Below are 22,568 nucleotides of genomic sequence, written 5' to 3' on the forward strand. Positions count from 1 at the left end.
AACAGGAGGTGTTTCCCCCTTTTCACCTATTTGGTCAAGAATCCACGTGTATGTGTTAATTGAAGCATTTGTTGACACTGGTTGAAACTTGGAAGATGGGACAATCTTCTTCAACTGGTATGGGATAGAATCCTCAGCCATGGCCATAGTAGACCTTTCTGTATTACCTTTCTTACCAAAATAGTCCTTCGATGAAACTATGAAGTGTCCACCTTCCATTGGAAGGGATCCAATAATTCATGTTGGTATAAAGATAAGGCAAGTGATAATATTTCCTCTTCGCTTTTTGTCAGGGGAGTATTCGATAAACACTAATTGACATTGGCTTATTTTCTCTTCGGTTTTGCCCCGCCCTCTGGATTCTCTTCCGACAGATCTGGCTTTCATGACCCATGTTCCTATTCCTAAAGGGACACACGAGTCTCTGTTAACAGATTCATTTCCACTTTGTGAAGTGCGGAGTCCTGAGTCGGATGTAAAAATCTGCGGGAATGATGGCGATTAGAAGATTTTGCTTTATATGGCTGCTGATCAGAGTTTAACCAATTATACACTTGTTTTTGATCGTAATCAAGTCGCCCTTTCCTCATCTTATCACCTTAAAACGGGATCAAATCGCGTCTATACTCATCCATTTGGGTTTGAATATTTTTTAAGCCAATTAACACTTTCATCTTGCATCAATGTCGTTTTATACAATTTCTCGAATTCCATGATTTTTAATTCAAATTCTGTTTTGCTCCCTGGAAGCCTCCTCTATAACGAGGAGTACGTATAATCTTCCCTTAAATACTCTTTAGATAAAATAATTTGGGTTTTGGGAACAAATAAATGGATGGGTAAAAAATATAAAAATAAACATTAATATAAATTGTACTGCATTTATTATTGTTATTATAAATATGAATAATAATATAATAGTAAGAATACTACTAATAATATATACATGATATCAGTGGTTCACAAATATGGTCCTCACGGCATCCCAACAGTTCAGATTTTAAGGATATGTAGGCTTATGCACAGGTGACTTGACCAGTACCTCAGTCACTTTGATTATTCTATCTGTGCACAAGCAGAGATATCAATACAGGTCGAGTATCCCGTATCCGAATATCCGTTATCCGAATTATTCCGAAATACGGACATTCCAGAAAGTGAAAAAAAAATTTTTTTTTGCTAAAAACTCACTGGGGACATATGTAACAGCACTACTGAGGACATGATATGTAACTGGCACTATATATGTACAAGAAAATGATTGCTTGGCATTCAAATTCAGTGCTGAGATAGTACACACATTTTGTTTTACGTTTTGAAACCTTGTTTTTTGAACAAATAAAATATATTTGTGTGTATTTTATGTGGTAATAAAATATATTTGTGTGTATATTATGTGTTTATACAGCATAAATGCAAGATAGTTCAAAATACATCATTGAAATATTAAAATATTCCGAAATACGGAATAATCCGTTATCCAAAATTCTCCTGGTCCCGAGCATTTTGGATACGGGATACTCAACCTGTAAAAGCTGGACTACTGGGGTGGCTTCAGGACTGATTTTGATATTTGTACGTTATATTGCACCTCTTGTAACCCTTACAGAGTAAAGCTTTTTTACCTGGTCACTTATATGAATTACCAAATGTGAGGAACAGGAGAGCGGCAAAAATGTCAGATGGAAGAAAAGTCGTTATATCTTCCGCGGATATTCAAAGCATGGTGAGTATTATGCAGGGGTTAAAGTGGTCATAGAGAAGTGGTGGAATGCTCCTTCCCTGCCAACTAACCCCACCCCCTTCCAGCAGGCAGAGCCAGGGTTGGTTACTTGGTGCACTTTCTAAATTCTAAATTTGCTAATTAATGTGTCAATGCCATACAGAAACTGTGCACACATAAGGCGCGTGGCGGAAAAATGGGGTGTGGTATAAAAAAATTACCATGGCCACACAATAGTACCCCCAGTTCAAATTATGCCATAGCGTATGATAATCCTATTTACATTACAGAATGACCCTTATTCGCGTTTACCTCACATGGTGACCCATATTCACTCTACTCAGCAACATAGTGACCCATATTCACATTACACAGCACAGTGACCCATATTCACATTACATCTCCTGTAATTACCCATATTCACTGTACACAGCACAGTGACCCATATTCAAGTTACACCTCACGTAATGACCCATATTCACAATACACCTCATGTAGTGACCCATATTCACGTTACACCTCACGTAGTGATCCTTATTCACATTACACCTCACGTAGTGACCCATATTTAAGTTACACCTCACGTAGTGACCCATATTCACATTACATCTCATGTAGTGGCCCATATTCACGTTACATCTCACGTAGTGACCCATATTCACGTTGCACCTCACGTAGTGACCCATATTCGCGTTACACCTCACGTAGTGATCCTTATTCATGTTACACCTCACGTAGTGACCCAAAGTCACGTTACACCTCACGTAGTGACCCATATTCATGTTGCACCTCACGTAGTGACCCATATTCACATTGCACCTCACGTAGTGACCCATATTCGCGTTACACCTCACGTAGTGATCCTTATTCATGTTACACCTCACGTAGTGACCCAAAGTCACGTTACACCTCACGTAGTGACCCATATTCATGTTGCACCTCACGTAGTGACCCATATTCACGTTGCATCTCATGTAGTGGCCCATATTCACGTTGCACCTCACGTAGTGACCCATATTCACATTACACCTCACGTAGTGACCCATATTCACATTACACCTCACGTAGTGACCCATATTCACATTACACCTCACGTAGTGACCCATATTCACATTACATCTCATGTAGTGGCCCATATTCACGTTACACCTCACGTAGTGACCCATATTCACGTTGCACCTCACGTAGTGACCCATATTCGCGTTACACCTCACGTAGTGATCCTTATTCATGTTACACCTCACGTAGTGACCCAAAGTCACGTTACACCTCAGGTAGTGACCCATAGTCATGTTACACCTCAGGTAGTGACCCATAGTCACGTTACACCTCAGGTAGTGACCCATAGTCACGTTACACCTCAGGTAGTGACCCATAGTCACGTTACACCTCAGGTAGTGACCCATAGTCACGTTACACCTCAGGTAGTGACCCATAGTCACGTTACACCTCAGGTAGTGACCCATAGTCACGTTACACCTCTGGTAGTGACCCATAGTCACGTTACACCTCACTTAGGGGCAGATTTATTAAGCTTGGAGAAGAGATAAACTGGAGATAAAGCGGAGAAAAGGTAAAAGGAGATAAAGCACCAGCCAATCAGCTCCCAACTGTCTTTTTCAAACACAGCTGATTGGCTGGTGCTTTATCTCCTTTTACCTTTTCTCTGCTTTATCTCCAGTTTATCTCTTCTCCAAGCTTAATAAATCTGCCCCATAGTGACCTATATTCATGTTACACTCACATAGTAGGGAGGGAAGAAGGGAGTTGTTGTGGGGAGCAGGGAGGGAGTACTACTGTCAAGATGTGCCATATAATGGCTGCCAGTGCAGAGTAGAGTACCTCCTTATTGTACCCCCATCCATCGGCTGAGCAGCAAAACTCAGGAGGTCACTTCTCTGGTGACTGGACATCTGAGTGAAGGGGGGTGCCTGAGTGATTGTGCTCCAGGTGCCTGGGCACCGGGGGGGGGGGGGCTGGGTGTCTGCAAGCCTGGGCGTCTAAACGGGGGGGGGGGGGGGGACCAGGTAGCTGAGCGGCAGGGGGGGGGGGGGGGGGGCGGCTTTGGGCTCCTCAGATCATTAGGGCCTATATATATATATACTGTATATATATATATATATATATACACACACACACACACACACAGACATGCATACACACTATGGGCCAGATTCTCTAAGCTTCAAAAGTGATAAAATGGAGAGTGATAAATAGGCCGGCCAATCAGCTCCTACCTGCCATTTCACAGGCTGTGTTTGAAAAATGTCAGACAGGAGCTGATTGGCTGGCTGTTTATCACCCTCTATTTTATCACTTTTGAAGCTTAGAGAATCTGGCCCTTAGAACACATATGTATCTATATATATATATATATATATATATATATATATATATATATATATATATATATATATATATATAGAACAGGCCCACTTTAACCCCTGGTGTTATGTAGCCCATACACTTATGAGATATTGCATGCAATCATTCCAGTGCCGGAACTTATGAGTGGTTGGCCCAGGTGCAAATCTACATTTTTGGGCCCTCCTCTTCCACTCCAACCCAAGTTCACAATATGCCGCACAGCAGTGGGTGGCAGAAGTGGGCCCCTTAGTCTTCAGGGGCCCCGGTGCAATGCACCTGCTGCACCAATGGTAGTTCCGCCTCTGAATCATTCGATTTCGACCACATATGTTCGATAAATCTAATGATTGTATGCACATTTTAAGGACCATGCGATGCGATGTGCGGGGCCGCTGGTTGAAAGTCACACCGATAGATAGTATGTGCTGCACATAATATCTATCGGATTGCAGGAGCGATTGTATGTGGTCTTTAACCCTGTGCAATTGTTCAAATACAATCTGCTGGGGAGGGCGAAGTGAATGCTTTCAGCGGCGGGTTTGGGGAAAGGGTCGTCGGAAAGACCGCTAGCGGCGTCCATCTGGGCCCTAGTGGGGGGCGGGGGTCAGAGGTGTCGGTAGAATTTGAAAAAACTGTTTAAAACAAATCTTTAAAAATAAATTCTAATTCTGCAGCCATGTTGGTGCTCCTTCACAGCGCTACGCTACTCCACCACCCTCTGCCCCACTAGTGCTTCTTCACAGCGCTACGCTACTCCACCACCCTCTGCAAAGCTAGTGCTTCTTCACAGCGCTACGCTACTCCACCACCCTCTGCCCCACTAGTGCTTCTTCACAGCGCTTCTACTCCATCACCGTCTGCCCCACTAGTGCTCCTTCACAGCGCTACGCTACTCCACCACCCTCTGCCAATCTAGTGCTCCTTCACAGCGCTACGCTACTCCACCACCCTCTGCCCCACTAGTGCTTCTTCACAGCGCTACGCTACTCCACCACCCTCTGCCAAGCTAGTTCTCCTTCACAGCGCTACGCTACTCCACCACCCTCTGCCCCACTAGTGCTTCTTCACAGCGCTACGCTACTCCACCACCCTCTGCAAAGCTAGTGCTTCTTCACAGCGCTACGCTACTCCACCACCCTCTGCAAAGCTAGTGCTTCTTCACAGCGCTACGCTACTCCACCACCCTCTGCCCCACTAGTGCTTCTTCACAGTGCTACGGTAATCCACCACCCTCTGCCAATCTAGTGCTCCTTCACAGCGCTAGGCTACTCCACTACCCTCTGCCCAGCTAGTGCTTCTTCACAGCGCTACGCTACTCCACCACCCTCTGCCCCGCTAGTGCTCTTTCACAGTGCTAGGCTACTCCACCACCCTCTGCCCCGCTAGTGCTCCTTCACAGCGCTACTACTCCACCACCCTCTGCCTTGCTAGTGCTCCTTCACAGCGCTACGCTACTCCACCACACTCTGCACCACTAGTGCTCCTTCACAGCGCTACGCTACTCTACCACCCTCTGCCTCACTAGTGCTCCTTCACAGCGCTTCGCTACCACCCTCTGCCCCGCTAGTGCTTCTTCACAGTGCTACGCTACTCCACCACCCTCTGCCAAGCTAGTGCTCCTTCACAGCGCTAGGCTACACCACCACCCTCTGCCCCGCTAGTGCTCCTTCACAGCGCTAGCCTACTCCACCACCCTCTGCCCCGCTAGTGCTCCTTCACAGCGCTACGCTACTCCACCACCCTCTGCCCCGCTAGTGCTCCTTCACAGCGCTACTACTCCACCACCCTCTGCCCCACTAGTGCTACTTCACAGCGCTACGCGACCACCCTCTGCCCCGCTAGTGCTCCTTTACAGCGCTACGCTACTCCACCACCCTCTGCCCCACTAGTGCTCCTTCACAGCGCTACGCTACCACCCTCTGCCCCGCTAGTGCTCCTTCAGAGCGCTACGCAACTCCACCACCCTCTGCACCACTAGTGCTCCTTCACAGCGCTACGCTACCACCCTCTGCCCCGCTAGTGCTCCTTCACAGCACTACGCTACTCCACCACCCTCTGACCCACTAGTGCTCCTTCACAGCGCTACGCTACCACCCTCTGCCCCACTAGTGCTCCTACGCTGCTCCACCACCCTCTGCCTACCCTCTTCAAGCACCACTAGTGCTCCTTCACAGCGCTACGCTACCACCCTCTGCCCCACTAGTGCTTCTTCACAGTGCTATGCTAATCCACCATTCTCTGCCAATCTAGTGCTCCTTCACAGCGCAAGGCTACTCCACTACCCTCTGCCCCGCTAGTGCTCCTTCACAGCGCTACTCCACCACCCTCTGCCCCGCTAGTGCTCTTTCACAGTGCTACGCTACTCCACCACCCTCTGCCCCGCTAGTGCTCCTTCACAGCGCTACTACTCCACCACCCTCTGCCTTGCTAGTGCTCCTTCACAGCGCTACGCTACTCCACCACACTCTGCCCCACTAGTGCTCCTTCACAGCGCTACGCTACTCTACCACCCTCTGCCTCACTAGTGCTCCTTCACAGCGCTTCGCTACCACCCTCTGCCCCGCTAGTGCTTCTTTACAGTGCTACGCTACTCCACCACCCTCTGCCAAGCTAGTGCTCCTTCACAGCGCTAGGCTACACCACCACCCTCTGCCCCGCTAGTGCTCCTTCACAGCGCTAGCCTACTCCACCACCCTCTGCCCCGCTAGTGCTCCTTCACAGCGCTACGCTACTCCACCACCCTCTGCCCCGCTAGTTCTCCTTCACAGCGCTACTACTCCACCACCCTCTGCCCCACTAGTGCTACTTCACAGCGCTACGCGACCACCCTCTGCCCCGCTAGTGCTCCTTTACAGCGCTACGCTACTCCACTACCCTCTGCCCCACTAGTGCTCCTTCACAGCGCTACGCTACCACCCTCTGCCCCGCTAGTGGTCCTTCACAGCGCTACGCTACTCCACCACCCTCTGCCCCACTAGTGCTCCTTCACAGCGCTACGCTACCACCCTCTGCCCCGCTAGTGCTCCTTCACAGCACTACGCTACTCCACCACCCTCTGACCCACTAGTGCTCCTTCACAGCGCTACGCTACCACCCTCTGCCCCACTAGTGCTCCTACGCTGCTCCACCACCCTCTGCCTACCCTCTTCAAGCACCCGATGTGCCATAGCATGCGACATCGGGTGCTGGAAGGGGGCACTTTTTTCACCATAAGATGCAATCTGATGCAAAGGATATCACACTTTGATGTCGCATTGCATCCAATCGCATAAGTGTATGAGCAGCATTAGATAGATAGATAGATAGATAGATAGATAGATAGATAGATACATACACTTATGAGATATTGCATGCAATCATTCCAGTGCCGGAACTTATGAGTGGTTGGCCCAGGTGCAAATCTACATTTTTGGGCCCTCCTCTTCCACTCCAACCCAAGTTCACAATATGCCGCACAGCAGTGGGTGGCAGAAGTGGGCCCCTTAGTCTTCAGGGGCCCCGGTGCAATGCACCTGCTGCACCAATGGTAGTTCCGCCTCTGAATCATTCGATTTCGACCACATATGTTCGATAAATCTAATGATTGTATGCACATTTTAAGGACCATGCGATGCGATGTGCGGGGCCGCTGGTTGAAAGTCACACCGATAGATAGTATGTGCTGCACATAATATCTATCGGATTGCAGGAGCGATTGTATGTGGTCTTTAACCCTGTGCAATTGTTCAAATACAATCTGCTGGGGAGGGCGAAGTGAATGCTTTCAGCGGCGGGTTTGGGGAAAGGGTCGTCGGAAAGACCGCTAGCGGCGTCCATCTGGGCCCTAGTGGGGGGCGGGGGTCAGAGGTGTCGGTAGAATTTGAAAAAACTGTTTAAAACAAATCTTTAAAAATAAATTCTAATTCTGCAGCCATGTTGGTGCTCCTTCACAGCGCTACGCTACTCCACCACCCTCTGCCCCACTAGTGCTTCTTCACAGCGCTACGCTACTCCACCACCCTCTGCAAAGCTAGTGCTTCTTCACAGCGCTACGCTACTCCACCACCCTCTGCCCCACTAGTGCTTCTTCACAGCGCTTCTACTCCATCACCGTCTGCCCCACTAGTGCTCCTTCACAGCGCTACGCTACTCCACCACCCTCTGCCAATCTAGTGCTCCTTCACAGCGCTACGCTACTCCACCACCCTCTGCCCCACTAGTGCTTCTTCACAGCGCTACGCTACTCCACCACCCTCTGCCAAGCTAGTTCTCCTTCACAGCGCTACGCTACTCCACCACCCTCTGCCCCACTAGTGCTTCTTCACAGCGCTACGCTACTCCACCACCCTCTGCAAAGCTAGTGCTTCTTCACAGCGCTACGCTACTCCACCACCCTCTGCAAAGCTAGTGCTTCTTCACAGCGCTACGCTACTCCACCACCCTCTGCCCCACTAGTGCTTCTTCACAGTGCTACGGTAATCCACCACCCTCTGCCAATCTAGTGCTCCTTCACAGCGCTAGGCTACTCCACTACCCTCTGCCCAGCTAGTGCTTCTTCACAGCGCTACGCTACTCCACCACCCTCTGCCCCGCTAGTGCTCTTTCACAGTGCTAGGCTACTCCACCACCCTCTGCCCCGCTAGTGCTCCTTCACAGCGCTACTACTCCACCACCCTCTGCCTTGCTAGTGCTCCTTCACAGCGCTACGCTACTCCACCACACTCTGCACCACTAGTGCTCCTTCACAGCGCTACGCTACTCTACCACCCTCTGCCTCACTAGTGCTCCTTCACAGCGCTTCGCTACCACCCTCTGCCCCGCTAGTGCTTCTTCACAGTGCTACGCTACTCCACCACCCTCTGCCAAGCTAGTGCTCCTTCACAGCGCTAGGCTACACCACCACCCTCTGCCCCGCTAGTGCTCCTTCACAGCGCTAGCCTACTCCACCACCCTCTGCCCCGCTAGTGCTCCTTCACAGCGCTACGCTACTCCACCACCCTCTGCCCCGCTAGTGCTCCTTCACAGCGCTACTACTCCACCACCCTCTGCCCCACTAGTGCTACTTCACAGCGCTACGCGACCACCCTCTGCCCCGCTAGTGCTCCTTTACAGCGCTACGCTACTCCACCACCCTCTGCCCCACTAGTGCTCCTTCACAGCGCTACGCTACCACCCTCTGCCCCGCTAGTGCTCCTTCAGAGCGCTACGCAACTCCACCACCCTCTGCACCACTAGTGCTCCTTCACAGCGCTACGCTACCACCCTCTGCCCCGCTAGTGCTCCTTCACAGCACTACGCTACTCCACCACCCTCTGACCCACTAGTGCTCCTTCACAGCGCTACGCTACCACCCTCTGCCCCACTAGTGCTCCTACGCTGCTCCACCACCCTCTGCCTACCCTCTTCAAGCACCACTAGTGCTCCTTCACAGCGCTACGCTACCACCCTCTGCCCCACTAGTGCTTCTTCACAGTGCTATGCTAATCCACCATTCTCTGCCAATCTAGTGCTCCTTCACAGCGCAAGGCTACTCCACTACCCTCTGCCCCGCTAGTGCTCCTTCACAGCGCTACTCCACCACCCTCTGCTCCGCTAGTGCTCTTTCACAGTGCTACGCTACTCCACCACCCTCTGCCCCGCTAGTGCTCCTTCACAGCGCTACTACTCCACCACCCTCTGCCTTGCTAGTGCTCTTTCACAGCGCTACGCTACTCCACCACACTCTGCCCCACTAGTGCTCCTTCACAGCGCTACGCTACTCCACCACCCCCTGCCTCACTAGTGTTTCTTCACAGCGCTTCGCTACCACCCTCTGCCCCGCTAGTGCTTCTTCACAGTGCTACGCTACTCCACCACCCTCTGCCAAGCTAGTGCTCCTTCACAGCGCTACGCTACTCCACCACCCTCTGCCCCACTAGTGCTCCTTCACAGCGCTACGCTACCACCCTCTGCCCCACTAGTGCTTCTTCACAGTGCTATGCTAATCCACCACCCTCTGCCAATCTAGTGCTCCTTCATAGCGCAAGGCTACTCCACTACCCTCTGCCCCGCTAGTGCTCCTTCACAGCGCTACTCCACCACCCTCTGCCCCGCTAGTGCTCTTTCACAGTGCTACGCTACTCCACCACCCTCTGCCCCGCTAGTGCTCCTTCACAGCGCTACTACTCCACCACCCTCTGCCTTGCTAGTGCTCCTTCACAGCGCTACGCTACTCCACCACACTCTGCCCCACTAGTGCTCCTTCACAGCGCTACGCTACTCTACCACCCTCTGCCTCACTAGTGCTCCTTCACAGCGCTTCGCTACCACCCTCTGCCCCGCTAGTGCTTCTTTACAGTGCTACGCTACTCCACCACCCTCTGCCAAGCTAGTGCTCCTTCACAGCGCTAGGCTACACCACCACCCTCTGCCCCGCTAGTGCTCCTTCACAGCGCTAGCCTACTCCACCACCCTCTGCCCCGCTAGTGCTCCTTCACAGCGCTACGCTACTCCACCACCCTCTGCCCCGCTAGTTCTCCTTCACAGCGCTACTACTCCACCACCCTCTGCCCCACTAGTGCTACTTCACAGCGCTACGCGACCACCCTCTGCCCCGCTAGTGCTCCTTTACAGCGCTACGCTACTCCACTACCCTCTGCCCCACTAGTGCTCCTTCACAGCGCTACGCTACCACCCTCTGCCCCGCTAGTGGTCCTTCACAGCGCTACGCTACTCCACCACCCTCTGCCCCACTAGTGCTCCTTCACAGCGCTACGCTACCACCCTCTGCCCCGCTAGTGCTCCTTCACAGCACTACGCTACTCCACCACCCTCTGACCCACTAGTGCTCCTTCACAGCGCTACGCTACCACCCTCTGCCCCACTAGTGCTCCTACGCTGCTCCACCACCCTCTGCCTACCCTCTTCAAGCACCCGATGTGCCATAGCATGCGACATCGGGTGCTGGAAGGGGGCACTTTTTTCACCATAAGATGCAATCTGATGCAAAGGATATCACACTTTGATGTCGCATTGCATCCAATCGCATAAGTGTATGAGCAGCATTAGATAGATAGATAGATAGATAGATAGATAGATAGATAGATAGATACATACACTTATGAGATATTGCATGCAATCATTCCAGTGCCGGAACTTATGAGTGGTTGGCCCAGGTGCAAATCTACATTTTTGGGCCCTCCTCTTCCACTCCAACCCAAGTTCACAATATGCCGCACAGCAGTGGGTGGCAGAAGTGGGCCCCTTAGTCTTCAGGGGCCCCGGTGCAATGCACCTGCTGCACCAATGGTAGTTCCGCCTCTGAATCATTCGATTTCGACCACATATGTTCGATAAATCTAATGATTGTATGCACATTTTAAGGACCATGCGATGCGATGTGCGGGGCCGCTGGTTGAAAGTCACACCGATAGATAGTATGTGCTGCACATAATATCTATCGGATTGCAGGAGCGATTGTATGTGGTCTTTAACCCTGTGCAATTGTTCAAATACAATCTGCTGGGGAGGGCGAAGTGAATGCTTTCAGCGGCGGGTTTGGGGAAAGGGTCGTCGGAAAGACCGCTAGCGGCGTCCATCTGGGCCCTAGTGGGGGGCGGGGGTCAGAGGTGTCGGTAGAATTTGAAAAAACTGTTTAAAACAAATCTTTAAAAATAAATTCTAATTCTGCAGCCATGTTGGTGCTCCTTCACAGCGCTACGCTACTCCACCACCCTCTGCCCCACTAGTGCTTCTTCACAGCGCTACGCTACTCCACCACCCTCTGCAAAGCTAGTGCTTCTTCACAGCGCTACGCTACTCCACCACCCTCTGCCCCACTAGTGCTTCTTCACAGCGCTTCTACTCCATCACCGTCTGCCCCACTAGTGCTCCTTCACAGCGCTACGCTACTCCACCACCCTCTGCCAATCTAGTGCTCCTTCACAGCGCTACGCTACTCCACCACCCTCTGCCCCACTAGTGCTTCTTCACAGCGCTACGCTACTCCACCACCCTCTGCCAAGCTAGTTCTCCTTCACAGCGCTACGCTACTCCACCACCCTCTGCCCCACTAGTGCTTCTTCACAGCGCTACGCTACTCCACCACCCTCTGCAAAGCTAGTGCTTCTTCACAGCGCTACGCTACTCCACCACCCTCTGCAAAGCTAGTGCTTCTTCACAGCGCTACGCTACTCCACCACCCTCTGCCCCACTAGTGCTTCTTCACAGTGCTACGGTAATCCACCACCCTCTGCCAATCTAGTGCTCCTTCACAGCGCTAGGCTACTCCACTACCCTCTGCCCAGCTAGTGCTTCTTCACAGCGCTACGCTACTCCACCACCCTCTGCCCCGCTAGTGCTCTTTCACAGTGCTAGGCTACTCCACCACCCTCTGCCCCGCTAGTGCTCCTTCACAGCGCTACTACTCCACCACCCTCTGCCTTGCTAGTGCTCCTTCACAGCGCTACGCTACTCCACCACACTCTGCACCACTAGTGCTCCTTCACAGCGCTACGCTACTCTACCACCCTCTGCCTCACTAGTGCTCCTTCACAGCGCTTCGCTACCACCCTCTGCCCCGCTAGTGCTTCTTCACAGTGCTACGCTACTCCACCACCCTCTGCCAAGCTAGTGCTCCTTCACAGCGCTAGGCTACACCACCACCCTCTGCCCCGCTAGTGCTCCTTCACAGCGCTAGCCTACTCCACCACCCTCTGCCCCGCTAGTGCTCCTTCACAGCGCTACGCTACTCCACCACCCTCTGCCCCGCTAGTGCTCCTTCACAGCGCTACTACTCCACCACCCTCTGCCCCACTAGTGCTACTTCACAGCGCTACGCGACCACCCTCTGCCCCGCTAGTGCTCCTTTACAGCGCTACGCTACTCCACCACCCTCTGCCCCACTAGTGCTCCTTCACAGCGCTACGCTACCACCCTCTGCCCCGCTAGTGCTCCTTCAGAGCGCTACGCAACTCCACCACCCTCTGCACCACTAGTGCTCCTTCACAGCGCTACGCTACCACCCTCTGCCCCGCTAGTGCTCCTTCACAGCACTACGCTACTCCACCACCCTCTGACCCACTAGTGCTCCTTCACAGCGCTACGCTACCACCCTCTGCCCCACTAGTGCTCCTACGCTGCTCCACCACCCTCTGCCTACCCTCTTCAAGCACCACTAGTGCTCCTTCACAGCGCTACGCTACCACCCTCTGCCCCACTAGTGCTTCTTCACAGTGCTATGCTAATCCACCATTCTCTGCCAATCTAGTGCTCCTTCACAGCGCAAGGCTACTCCACTACCCTCTGCCCCGCTAGTGCTCCTTCACAGCGCTACTCCACCACCCTCTGCTCCGCTAGTGCTCTTTCACAGTGCTACGCTACTCCACCACCCTCTGCCCCGCTAGTGCTCCTTCACAGCGCTACTACTCCACCACCCTCTGCCTTGCTAGTGCTCTTTCACAGCGCTACGCTACTCCACCACACTCTGCCCCACTAGTGCTCCTTCACAGCGCTACGCTACTCCACCACCCCCTGCCTCACTAGTGTTTCTTCACAGCGCTTCGCTACCACCCTCTGCCCCGCTAGTGCTTCTTCACAGTGCTACGCTACTCCACCACCCTCTGCCAAGCTAGTGCTCCTTCACAGCGCTACGCTACTCCACCACCCTCTGCCCCACTAGTGCTCCTTCACAGCGCTACGCTACCACCCTCTGCCCCACTAGTGCTTCTTCACAGTGCTATGCTAATCCACCACCCTCTGCCAATCTAGTGCTCCTTCATAGCGCAAGGCTACTCCACTACCCTCTGCCCCGCTAGTGCTCCTTCACAGCGCTACTCCACCACCCTCTGCCCCGCTAGTGCTCTTTCACAGTGCTACGCTACTCCACCACCCTCTGCCCCGCTAGTGCTCCTTCACAGCGCTACTACTCCACCACCCTCTGCCTTGCTAGTGCTCCTTCACAGCGCTACGCTACTCCACCACACTCTGCCCCACTAGTGCTCCTTCACAGCGCTACGCTACTCTACCACCCTCTGCCTCACTAGTGCTCCTTCACAGCGCTTCGCTACCACCCTCTGCCCCGCTAGTGCTTCTTTACAGTGCTACGCTACTCCACCACCCTCTGCCAAGCTAGTGCTCCTTCACAGCGCTAGGCTACACCACCACCCTCTGCCCCGCTAGTGCTCCTTCACAGCGCTAGCCTACTCCACCACCCTCTGCCCCGCTAGTGCTCCTTCACAGCGCTACGCTACTCCACCACCCTCTGCCCCGCTAGTTCTCCTTCACAGCGCTACTACTCCACCACCCTCTGCCCCACTAGTGCTACTTCACAGCGCTACGCGACCACCCTCTGCCCCGCTAGTGCTCCTTTACAGCGCTACGCTACTCCACTACCCTCTGCCCCACTAGTGCTCCTTCACAGCGCTACGCTACCACCCTCTGCCCCGCTAGTGGTCCTTCACAGCGCTACGCTACTCCACCACCCTCTGCCCCACTAGTGCTCCTTCACAGCGCTACGCTACCACCCTCTGCCCCGCTAGTGCTCCTTCACAGCACTACGCTACTCCACCACCCTCTGACCCACTAGTGCTCCTTCACAGCGCTACGCTACCACCCTCTGCCCCACTAGTGCTCCTACGCTGCTCCACCACCCTCTGCCTACCCTCTTCAAGCACCCGATGTGCCATAGCATGCGACATCGGGTGCTGGAAGGGGGCACTTTTTTCACCATAAGATGCAATCTGATGCAAAGGATATCACACTTTGATGTCGCATTGCATCCAATCGCATAAGTGTATGAGCAGCATTAGATAGATAGATAGATAGATAGATAGATAGATAGATAGATAGATAGATAGATAGATAGATAGATAGATAGATAGATGTAGGTGTAGGTGAGGCTTCTTCCCCAATTCCATAAACCAGTAATGGATGTTATATAAGGTCAGATACATTTCTGTGTATCTAACTCACTGTAACTCTTGCAGGTAAATGTCCCACTCTCTGCAATTTCACCTTCGCTTCCAGATGTTCAGCAACAGATTCTTAAACTACACGATGAATATAGAATGAAAGCCGATCCGCCGGCCTGTAATATGCTGAAGACGGTAAGTAAAAATTTGCCCATTATCGCACTTTTTACATCGCATTTTTTGCCGCGAATTTGCATATTTAATGAGGTGCATATTCCAGGTAAAAACGTGCGATAATGGGCGAATTTTAGTCATGAAAATGTGAGATTTTTAGGCATGAAAATGTGCGAATTTGAGGAAATGTGCGAATTTGTGTTAAAAAAAATGGCGTGAGGTTTCCCCTCCTGAGCAGTGTTCCCTCTAAGCTGTGCGCACGTGCGCGCGCACACAACTCGACGAGCATGCGCACAGACATTAAAACAGAGCGCACAAAGCAGCAGTGGTCCCTTTTTGCAGTTGTGGACTCAATTAATGTGTGTTTCACCCATTAACTACATTGTGTACTGTATTTTGAATGTTTAAATGTTTAATATCATTTTGAAGTATAGTTAACACAAATTCTGAACGTCATTTTCCAGTTATATATAAGTGATGCACAAAAATTTAAATTTCCTTCCAAAGTTGCACAGCCAAAATCTTTTGCCGCACACAGCCTTCGTATAATTAGAGGGAACATTGCTCCTGAGCATAACCAGCCCCGGGCTCATTGAGCTGGACCTGGTTCCAAAAATACGGGGGACAAAAAGCATAGGGGTTCCCCGTATTTCTGAAACCAGCCCCGGACTCTTGGACCGTTCCTAGTTCCAAAAATACGGAGAACAATAAATCTGGGGGTCCACATATTTTGAAACCAGCACCGGGCTCCAACAGCCCGCAGTGTCATGCCACAGCCGGGGGACACTTTTTACATAAGGTCCCCCGGCCGTACCATGAGCACCGTGGCTGGTCAGCATTGGACGGGGTACCTGGAGGAGTGGGGACCCCCCCAATAAAGGGGTCAACCCCCCCAGGGCTGTCACCGGCTTGACCTGTGGACGCTGGCCTGATATTGTTAAATCACACATACCTAACATTGCTTTATGCAGGTGAACTACAAGTGCCAGCAGACCTCCCCCGCATGCTGGGACTTGGAGAACCACAATTCCCAGGATGCGGGGCATTAATGGGCCCGCTGGGACTTGTAGTCCACCCGTAAAAAGAATGTTAAAATAAAACACACAAAAAAGTATAACTTTATTACACACACATCCACACACACCTCACTTTTACACCAACATACTCACCAATCCAGGATCCAGCGCTGGTGTATGGTGTAGATAACAGCCTCTGTATCGCTGTCCCAGCGCTGGTGTAATACAACCAAAGCTTCTGGACAGCAATCACTACTAGCCTCACAGGAAATCCTGCTCAAAGGCCATTCGAATTGTGGGGCCCTTGGGCGGCTGCCCAGTAAGCAAATGCATTTAGGTGACCTTGCAGTCTCCTCCTTGTATCACTCAGGATATTGTACCCTAAAGGAGATATTGTACCGGATAGGAGAGAGAAAAGAGAAGCGGTAATGCAATACTGCTTGGTAAAAGGTTACCAGAGATATGACTGAACAACGTAATTCACAGACGTACTGTATCATTGTGTAAAAAAGGTATATATGAATATTCTTTGTACTTAGGTGTGGAATGACCAGGCAGCAAAGAATGCTGGAAACGTTGCAAGACAATGTATAGTTGGGCACAGTCCTCAGGAACAGCGACAGATAACAAGTAAGGACACTTGCATGCAGTCATTACAGACATTTTTCAGGCTGCTATACTTGAAAACAACATTACACCTGGACTTTATAGACTGGTTTAGTTGCATAGGTCATGCTCATGTGATTATACTCATCAGCAGGCACATGAGTCACACACCCTCCTAGACCCGCCCCCAATCTCCCATTGGATAGTTTCACATGAGCCTGGGGGGGGGGCAGGCTGAGCAGTATCTTCCATCATAACGTGGAATGCCATAGGGGAATGCAGATGAATACAGTAGTTGGATTATGCTCTCCAATAATTCCATTTCGTCATTGGGACCCCACAGCAGCCTATACAGTTCCCCCTCATTATAGTGTATTTCAGGAACTGATTAATGCAGACACTTGAAAGACACAGGGGAAGAGGAGGAGAGAGGCAAAGGGTGAAATTTAATGGGATGAGAGATTCAGAAAGTGAGAGATTTGGTAAGAAATCTCCAGTTTTTTAAAAGCGGCAATCATTTACACTGCAAAACCAGTTTGATTTTGAAGTGTAAATGATTGCCGCTTTAAAAATCTCACCCAATCTATCACATACCAACCAAATGTCCCAATTTTCCCAGGAACATCCCATTTTTTGGGGATGTTCCTGATTCCTGCCCAATGTTCCGCATTGGGGGGGTGGGGGCAGTTGGAAGTCCCCCCTTGTCACCCGTGAATAGAGGCATTCTTGCACAACGTCTATTCCCACAGGCAGAGGGTTTGGGTGCTGGCCAGCAGCTTACAGAGCCGCTGGCCATGCCCCCACAGCAGCAACATGTACACTGATTTTGAATCTACTATTATTTCAGATTATAAATGTGGGGAAAATATATTTTTGTCAAATGACAAAGTCCCCTGGAGTGCTGTCATTGCCGCATGGTTCAGTGAAGGCCAAGACTTTGCCTATGGAAAAGGGGCGCTTGACCCAAACAAAGAAGTCGGACACTTCACTCAGGTCAGTCTCCTTGGAACAACTCATTCAGAAACAAATAAGGAAGATCCATTATGAAGACATGGTAGTGAAGAATACCTCCAAACTGTTCCCACATGCCCACCCACCCCCCCCCCCCACCCCCATTCATTGCTTTTACTAACACTCCCTTCCCTCTCTCTGATCACAATCTCATAACCCTCTCGCTCTCCTCCATTACCCCAAGCTCACTGACACAGAAATCATGCATGCCTACTCTAACCCGCAGAAATACTAAAGCTATAAATTTTCCACAACTTACCACCTCCCTGCAACAACAGCTCTCACTAATTTCCACACTTACCTCTCCTGACTCTGCTGTTTCCCACCTCTACCAGACTCTTGAAACAGCCCTTGATGAAGTGGCTCCAGCTACCCACTATACCCCACGTAGGCTTAGATGCCAACCATGGCACTCCAAAGCAACAAGACAACTACGAAATCAGTCACGTAAATTAGAACGCCAATGGCGTAAATCTCGTAATATGACTGATTTCCTCACATATAAGACTAGCTACTACTCCTACTGCAATGCTTTGGACACTGCCAAACAAACATACTACCAATCTCTCATCTCTTCTCATGCCACCAACCCTAAGCGACTTTTTAACACCTTCAAGTCTCTTCTGTACCCTCCCCCTCCTCCCCCACCGGCTACCATCAGTGCACAAGAACTTGCCTCCTACTTTAAGGACAAGATTGATAACATCCGAGATGAAATGGTATGCTCTTCTACTACCTCTAACCCGCTCTCTTCCCTACCTGAACCCTCTGGCACTTTCTCTTCATTTGAGCCCACAAATGAAAAGGAAGTATCTGCACTCTTCTTATCCTCCTACTCTACTACCTCTCCTCTTGATCCTATACCTGCACAAGTTATAAAAAATCTATCTCCTGTGCTTATTCCAACCTTAACTAACATCTGCAATCTCTCTCTTGCTACTGGTACTTTTCCATCTCTGCTCAAACATGCAGTGATTACTCCTATTATAAAAAAACAGAATTCTGACCCTAACTCTCTCTCTAACTATCGTCCTATCTCTCAGCTCCCATGCCTCTCTAAGCTACTGGAGAGACTTGTCTACTCTCGCATCACAAACTTTCTTAACTCTCACACCCTGTTAGACCCGCTTCAGTCAGGCTTCCGCTCTCAACACTCCACTGAGACAGCACTGACTAAAGTGGTGAATGATCTGGTAACTGCTAAGGCTAAAGGCCTCACTACTTATTCTTCTAGATCTATCTGCTGCATTTGACACTGTGGATCACACTCTTCTTGTAGAAACACTACACTCCCTAGGTCTTAATGATACAGCCCTTTCCTGGTTCACATCTTACCTATCTGATCGCTCTTTCAGCGTTCGCTTCTCTGACTCTACTTCCTCTTCACTACCTCTGTCAGTCGGAGTTCCGCAAGGCTCAGTCTTAGGTCCTCTGCTGTTCTCCATCTATACTTCCTCTCTTGGCAAACTAATAAGCTCTTTCGGATTTCAGTATCACTTATATGCGGATGATACTCAAATCTATCTATCAACCCCAGACTTGTCACCAGTGGTTTTGGGCCGAGTTTCAGAATGTCTCTCTGCCATCTCATCTTGGATGTCTTCCCGACAACTCAAACTCAATATTTCAAAAACAGAATTACTTATATTCTCGCCAACTAAGAACAGTTACCATCCTGATATCTCCATCACTGTTGAAAACTCGACCATCTACCCTACCCCACAAGCTCGTTGCTTAGGGGTCATCCTCGACTCTGACCTGTCCTTTCTTCCCCACATTCAATCTGTCTCCAAATCATGTTACATGCATCTAAAGAACATATCCAAAATACGACCGTATCTCACACAAGAAACTACTAAATCTCTTATACATGCACTCATTATATCCCGCATTGATTATTGCAATAGTCTCCTGACTGGTCTTCCCAAGAACAGACTCTCACCACTACAATCCATTTTAAATGCTGCTGCTAGGCTGATCTTCCTTGCAAGACGCTCATCATCTGCTGATCCGCTCTGCCAGTCCCTCCATTGGTTACCTGTATCTTACCGTATTCAATACAAGACACTTCTACTAACTTATAAAGCTATTAACCATACTGCACCAGCATATATCTCTCTACTTATCACAAAATATCTCCCATCTCGACCACTCCGCTCTGCACAAGATCTGTGTCTCTCTTCTGCACGGATCACCAGCTCCCATTCACTATTACAGGACTTTCATCGGGCTGCTCCCATCCTATGGAATGCCCTTCCACGCACAATAAGACTCTCCAATAGCCTCCAAACATTCAAGCGTTCCCTGAAAACTCACCTCTTCAGGCAAGCCTATAATGTTTAAGTTCTACATGCATAACCCTCTGAGGCACTTATGTATTATATAGCTACCCTTCTGGACTTGTAACTTGGTGGGACTGCTATGGTATTACTGGTGCCTGTCCTTGTGTTTCCACCAATATCCCTATAGATTGTAAGCTTGCAGCAGGGCCCTCCTACCTCCAAGTCTGTATGTTGTTACCCAGTTTGTTTTATCACTGTCTACTATTGTAAAGCGCAACGGAATCTGCTGCGCTATATAAGAACCTGTAAATAAATAAATAAATAAAATAAGAGGGGCTGGGGCCATGTCCAGTCACTCTCACAATGCTGGCCATGCCCCCACAGTGGCAAAACGGGGGGCTTGGCTTCACGACCACAGACATTGTGCACTCCCCTTTACTGAAGCCACGCCCCTTTTTTTGGGCCGCACAAGATGGACTGTCCGGAAGTCTTGACTAACGCAGTGAGAATGTTGGGAGGTATGCAGGACTTAGAGATCACTGTGGTCAGCATTTACCGTACAGCTTCCGGTCTGCTCGGTTGGTGACCGTGACATCAGTAATACATCTCAAAGGGAAGCCTTGCTTCAAGACAGTATCAGCTGATTTATATGTGCATGTAGGACTTTTACTTGAACAAACTCTACTCCATGTGCCTAATTCAGACCTGACCGCAGGGGCAGATGTAACATGCAGAGAGAGTTAGATTTGGTGAGGTTTTTTTGTTGTTGTTTCTGTGCAGGGTAAATACTGCCTGCTGTTTTTTTTACACTCTGCACGTGGTACATCTGCCCCACCTGCGGTGCAGTATGGTTTTGCCCATTTTGAGTAACATTTGCTCTGCGATTAGGTCTGAATTAGGCGCCATTTGCAGTGCCAAACTAAAACCAGGGCTTGCAGGGTGGTCCCCCAGGGGGTGAGGGGTAGAGGGGCAGACATACAGTAGCTACATGAGCCGGATTGGGACACTATATAACATACAGGGGGGCTGATTCAGGTTGCCTGAGACGCCGCCCGTCCGAGTGCCCCCCTCCCCGCCGCTGCCGATTATCCCTAGATAAAATGCGAGGGGATGCGTAACGAAAACACATCCCCTCGCACACCGACCATTGAATGATTTCTCCCGCCCTCGCAAATAGAAGTCAGTGGATACTGATTTTTATTTGTCAGCGTCGGGATGAAGATGGCGTGAGCCGCCTGCCCCCGGCAGACATGGGCCTGTCCACGTACCCTTGGGAACGCCCAGCACTTTAATGGGGATGCTCATAAAATGCAGGGCGTTCTGATGGGTGATCCCGGTCATCGCCGCGGTCTGCACCCACCCCGATGCTTGCGAACAGCTCGGCTACTGTGCAAGTCGCCGAAGCCAAACGCAAAGGGGGGCTAACCATGCGCAATCGCAGTCCCGAAAACATTGGGACGGGCCAAACTCGCTAAATAACGAGTGAAAACAGTATTTTAACACATTAATAGTCCTGGGATTATTATTATTATAATTACTATTGTTATTATTATTATTATTATTATAGTTATTATTACAATTATTATTATTATTACTACTATTATTACTATTATTATTATTACTATTATATTTACTATTATTATTATTATTATTACTATTATATTATTACTATTATATTATTATTATTATTACTATTATTATTATTACTATTATTATTATTATTATTATTATTATTATTATTACTATTATTATATTATTACTATTATATTATTACTTTTATATTATTACTATTATATTTACTATTATTATTATTATATTTACTACTATTATTATTACTATTATTATTACTATTATTATTATTATTATTATTATTATTACTATTATTATTATTACTATTATTATTATTATTATTACTATTATATTTACTATTATTATTATTACTATTATATTTACTATTATTATTATTACTATTATTATTATTATTATTACTACTATTATATTATTATTACTATTATATTTACTATTATTATTATTATTATTATTATTATTATTATTATTATTATTATTATTATTATTATTATTACTATTATATTATTACAGTATATCTGCTGTATATTTGACAATGGAATTAGTAGGGCTCCCACAAGTTAGTTCTCCTGGGGACAGGGTTGGCTACAAACTATTGTTGGTCCATTGTCATTGTTAGTTTCCATTTAATGAATTTGCTTTTGCATTTTCAGATGATGTGGGCTACGTCCTATTGTATGGGCTGTGATCTTGCGGAATGTAATAATCCTTATTATAAATACATCTACGTGTGCCACATGTGTCCCGCGTAAGTATCATCCCGAACTGGGCTCCGCATCTGGAGGCTACAAGTCAGGTGAACGTTTTCTTTTTACCCTTCAAAACGGTGCAAATGAAACTGTTTGCAACCCTGGCTGGTTCATTTGCCGAAGACAAGTCTGTAACATGGCAGTTAGGAGCCAATTGGCTGGTGCGTTAATACTCTCCCCTGTAT

The 22,568-nt window shown here is 49.2% G+C and overlaps 1 protein-coding gene across 1 annotated transcript in view; it reads left to right on the forward strand.

The window, feature by feature from the left end:
• Positions 1-1,622: 1,622 nt before the first annotated feature.
• LOC146063040 (serotriflin-like) overlaps positions 1,623-22,568 on the forward strand; it is a 32,004-nt gene continuing 11,058 nt past the window's right edge. Inside the window, exons 1-5 of the mRNA XM_083175051.1 lie at positions 1,623-1,726; positions 15,034-15,153; positions 16,688-16,778; positions 17,602-17,747; positions 22,288-22,382. Of these exons, the coding sequence (XP_083031177.1) occupies positions 1,676-1,726; positions 15,034-15,153; positions 16,688-16,778; positions 17,602-17,747; positions 22,288-22,382 (503 nt within the window). The 5' untranslated portion in view covers positions 1,623-1,675. The remainder of the gene's footprint in view (positions 1,727-15,033; positions 15,154-16,687; positions 16,779-17,601; positions 17,748-22,287; positions 22,383-22,568) is intronic.

The sequence above is a fragment of the Crinia signifera genome, chromosome 3, assembly GCF_055691185.1.
Source record: "Crinia signifera chromosome 3, ASM5569118v1, whole genome shotgun sequence".
In the NCBI taxonomy this organism is placed as follows: Eukaryota; Metazoa; Chordata; class Amphibia; order Anura; family Myobatrachidae; genus Crinia; species Crinia signifera.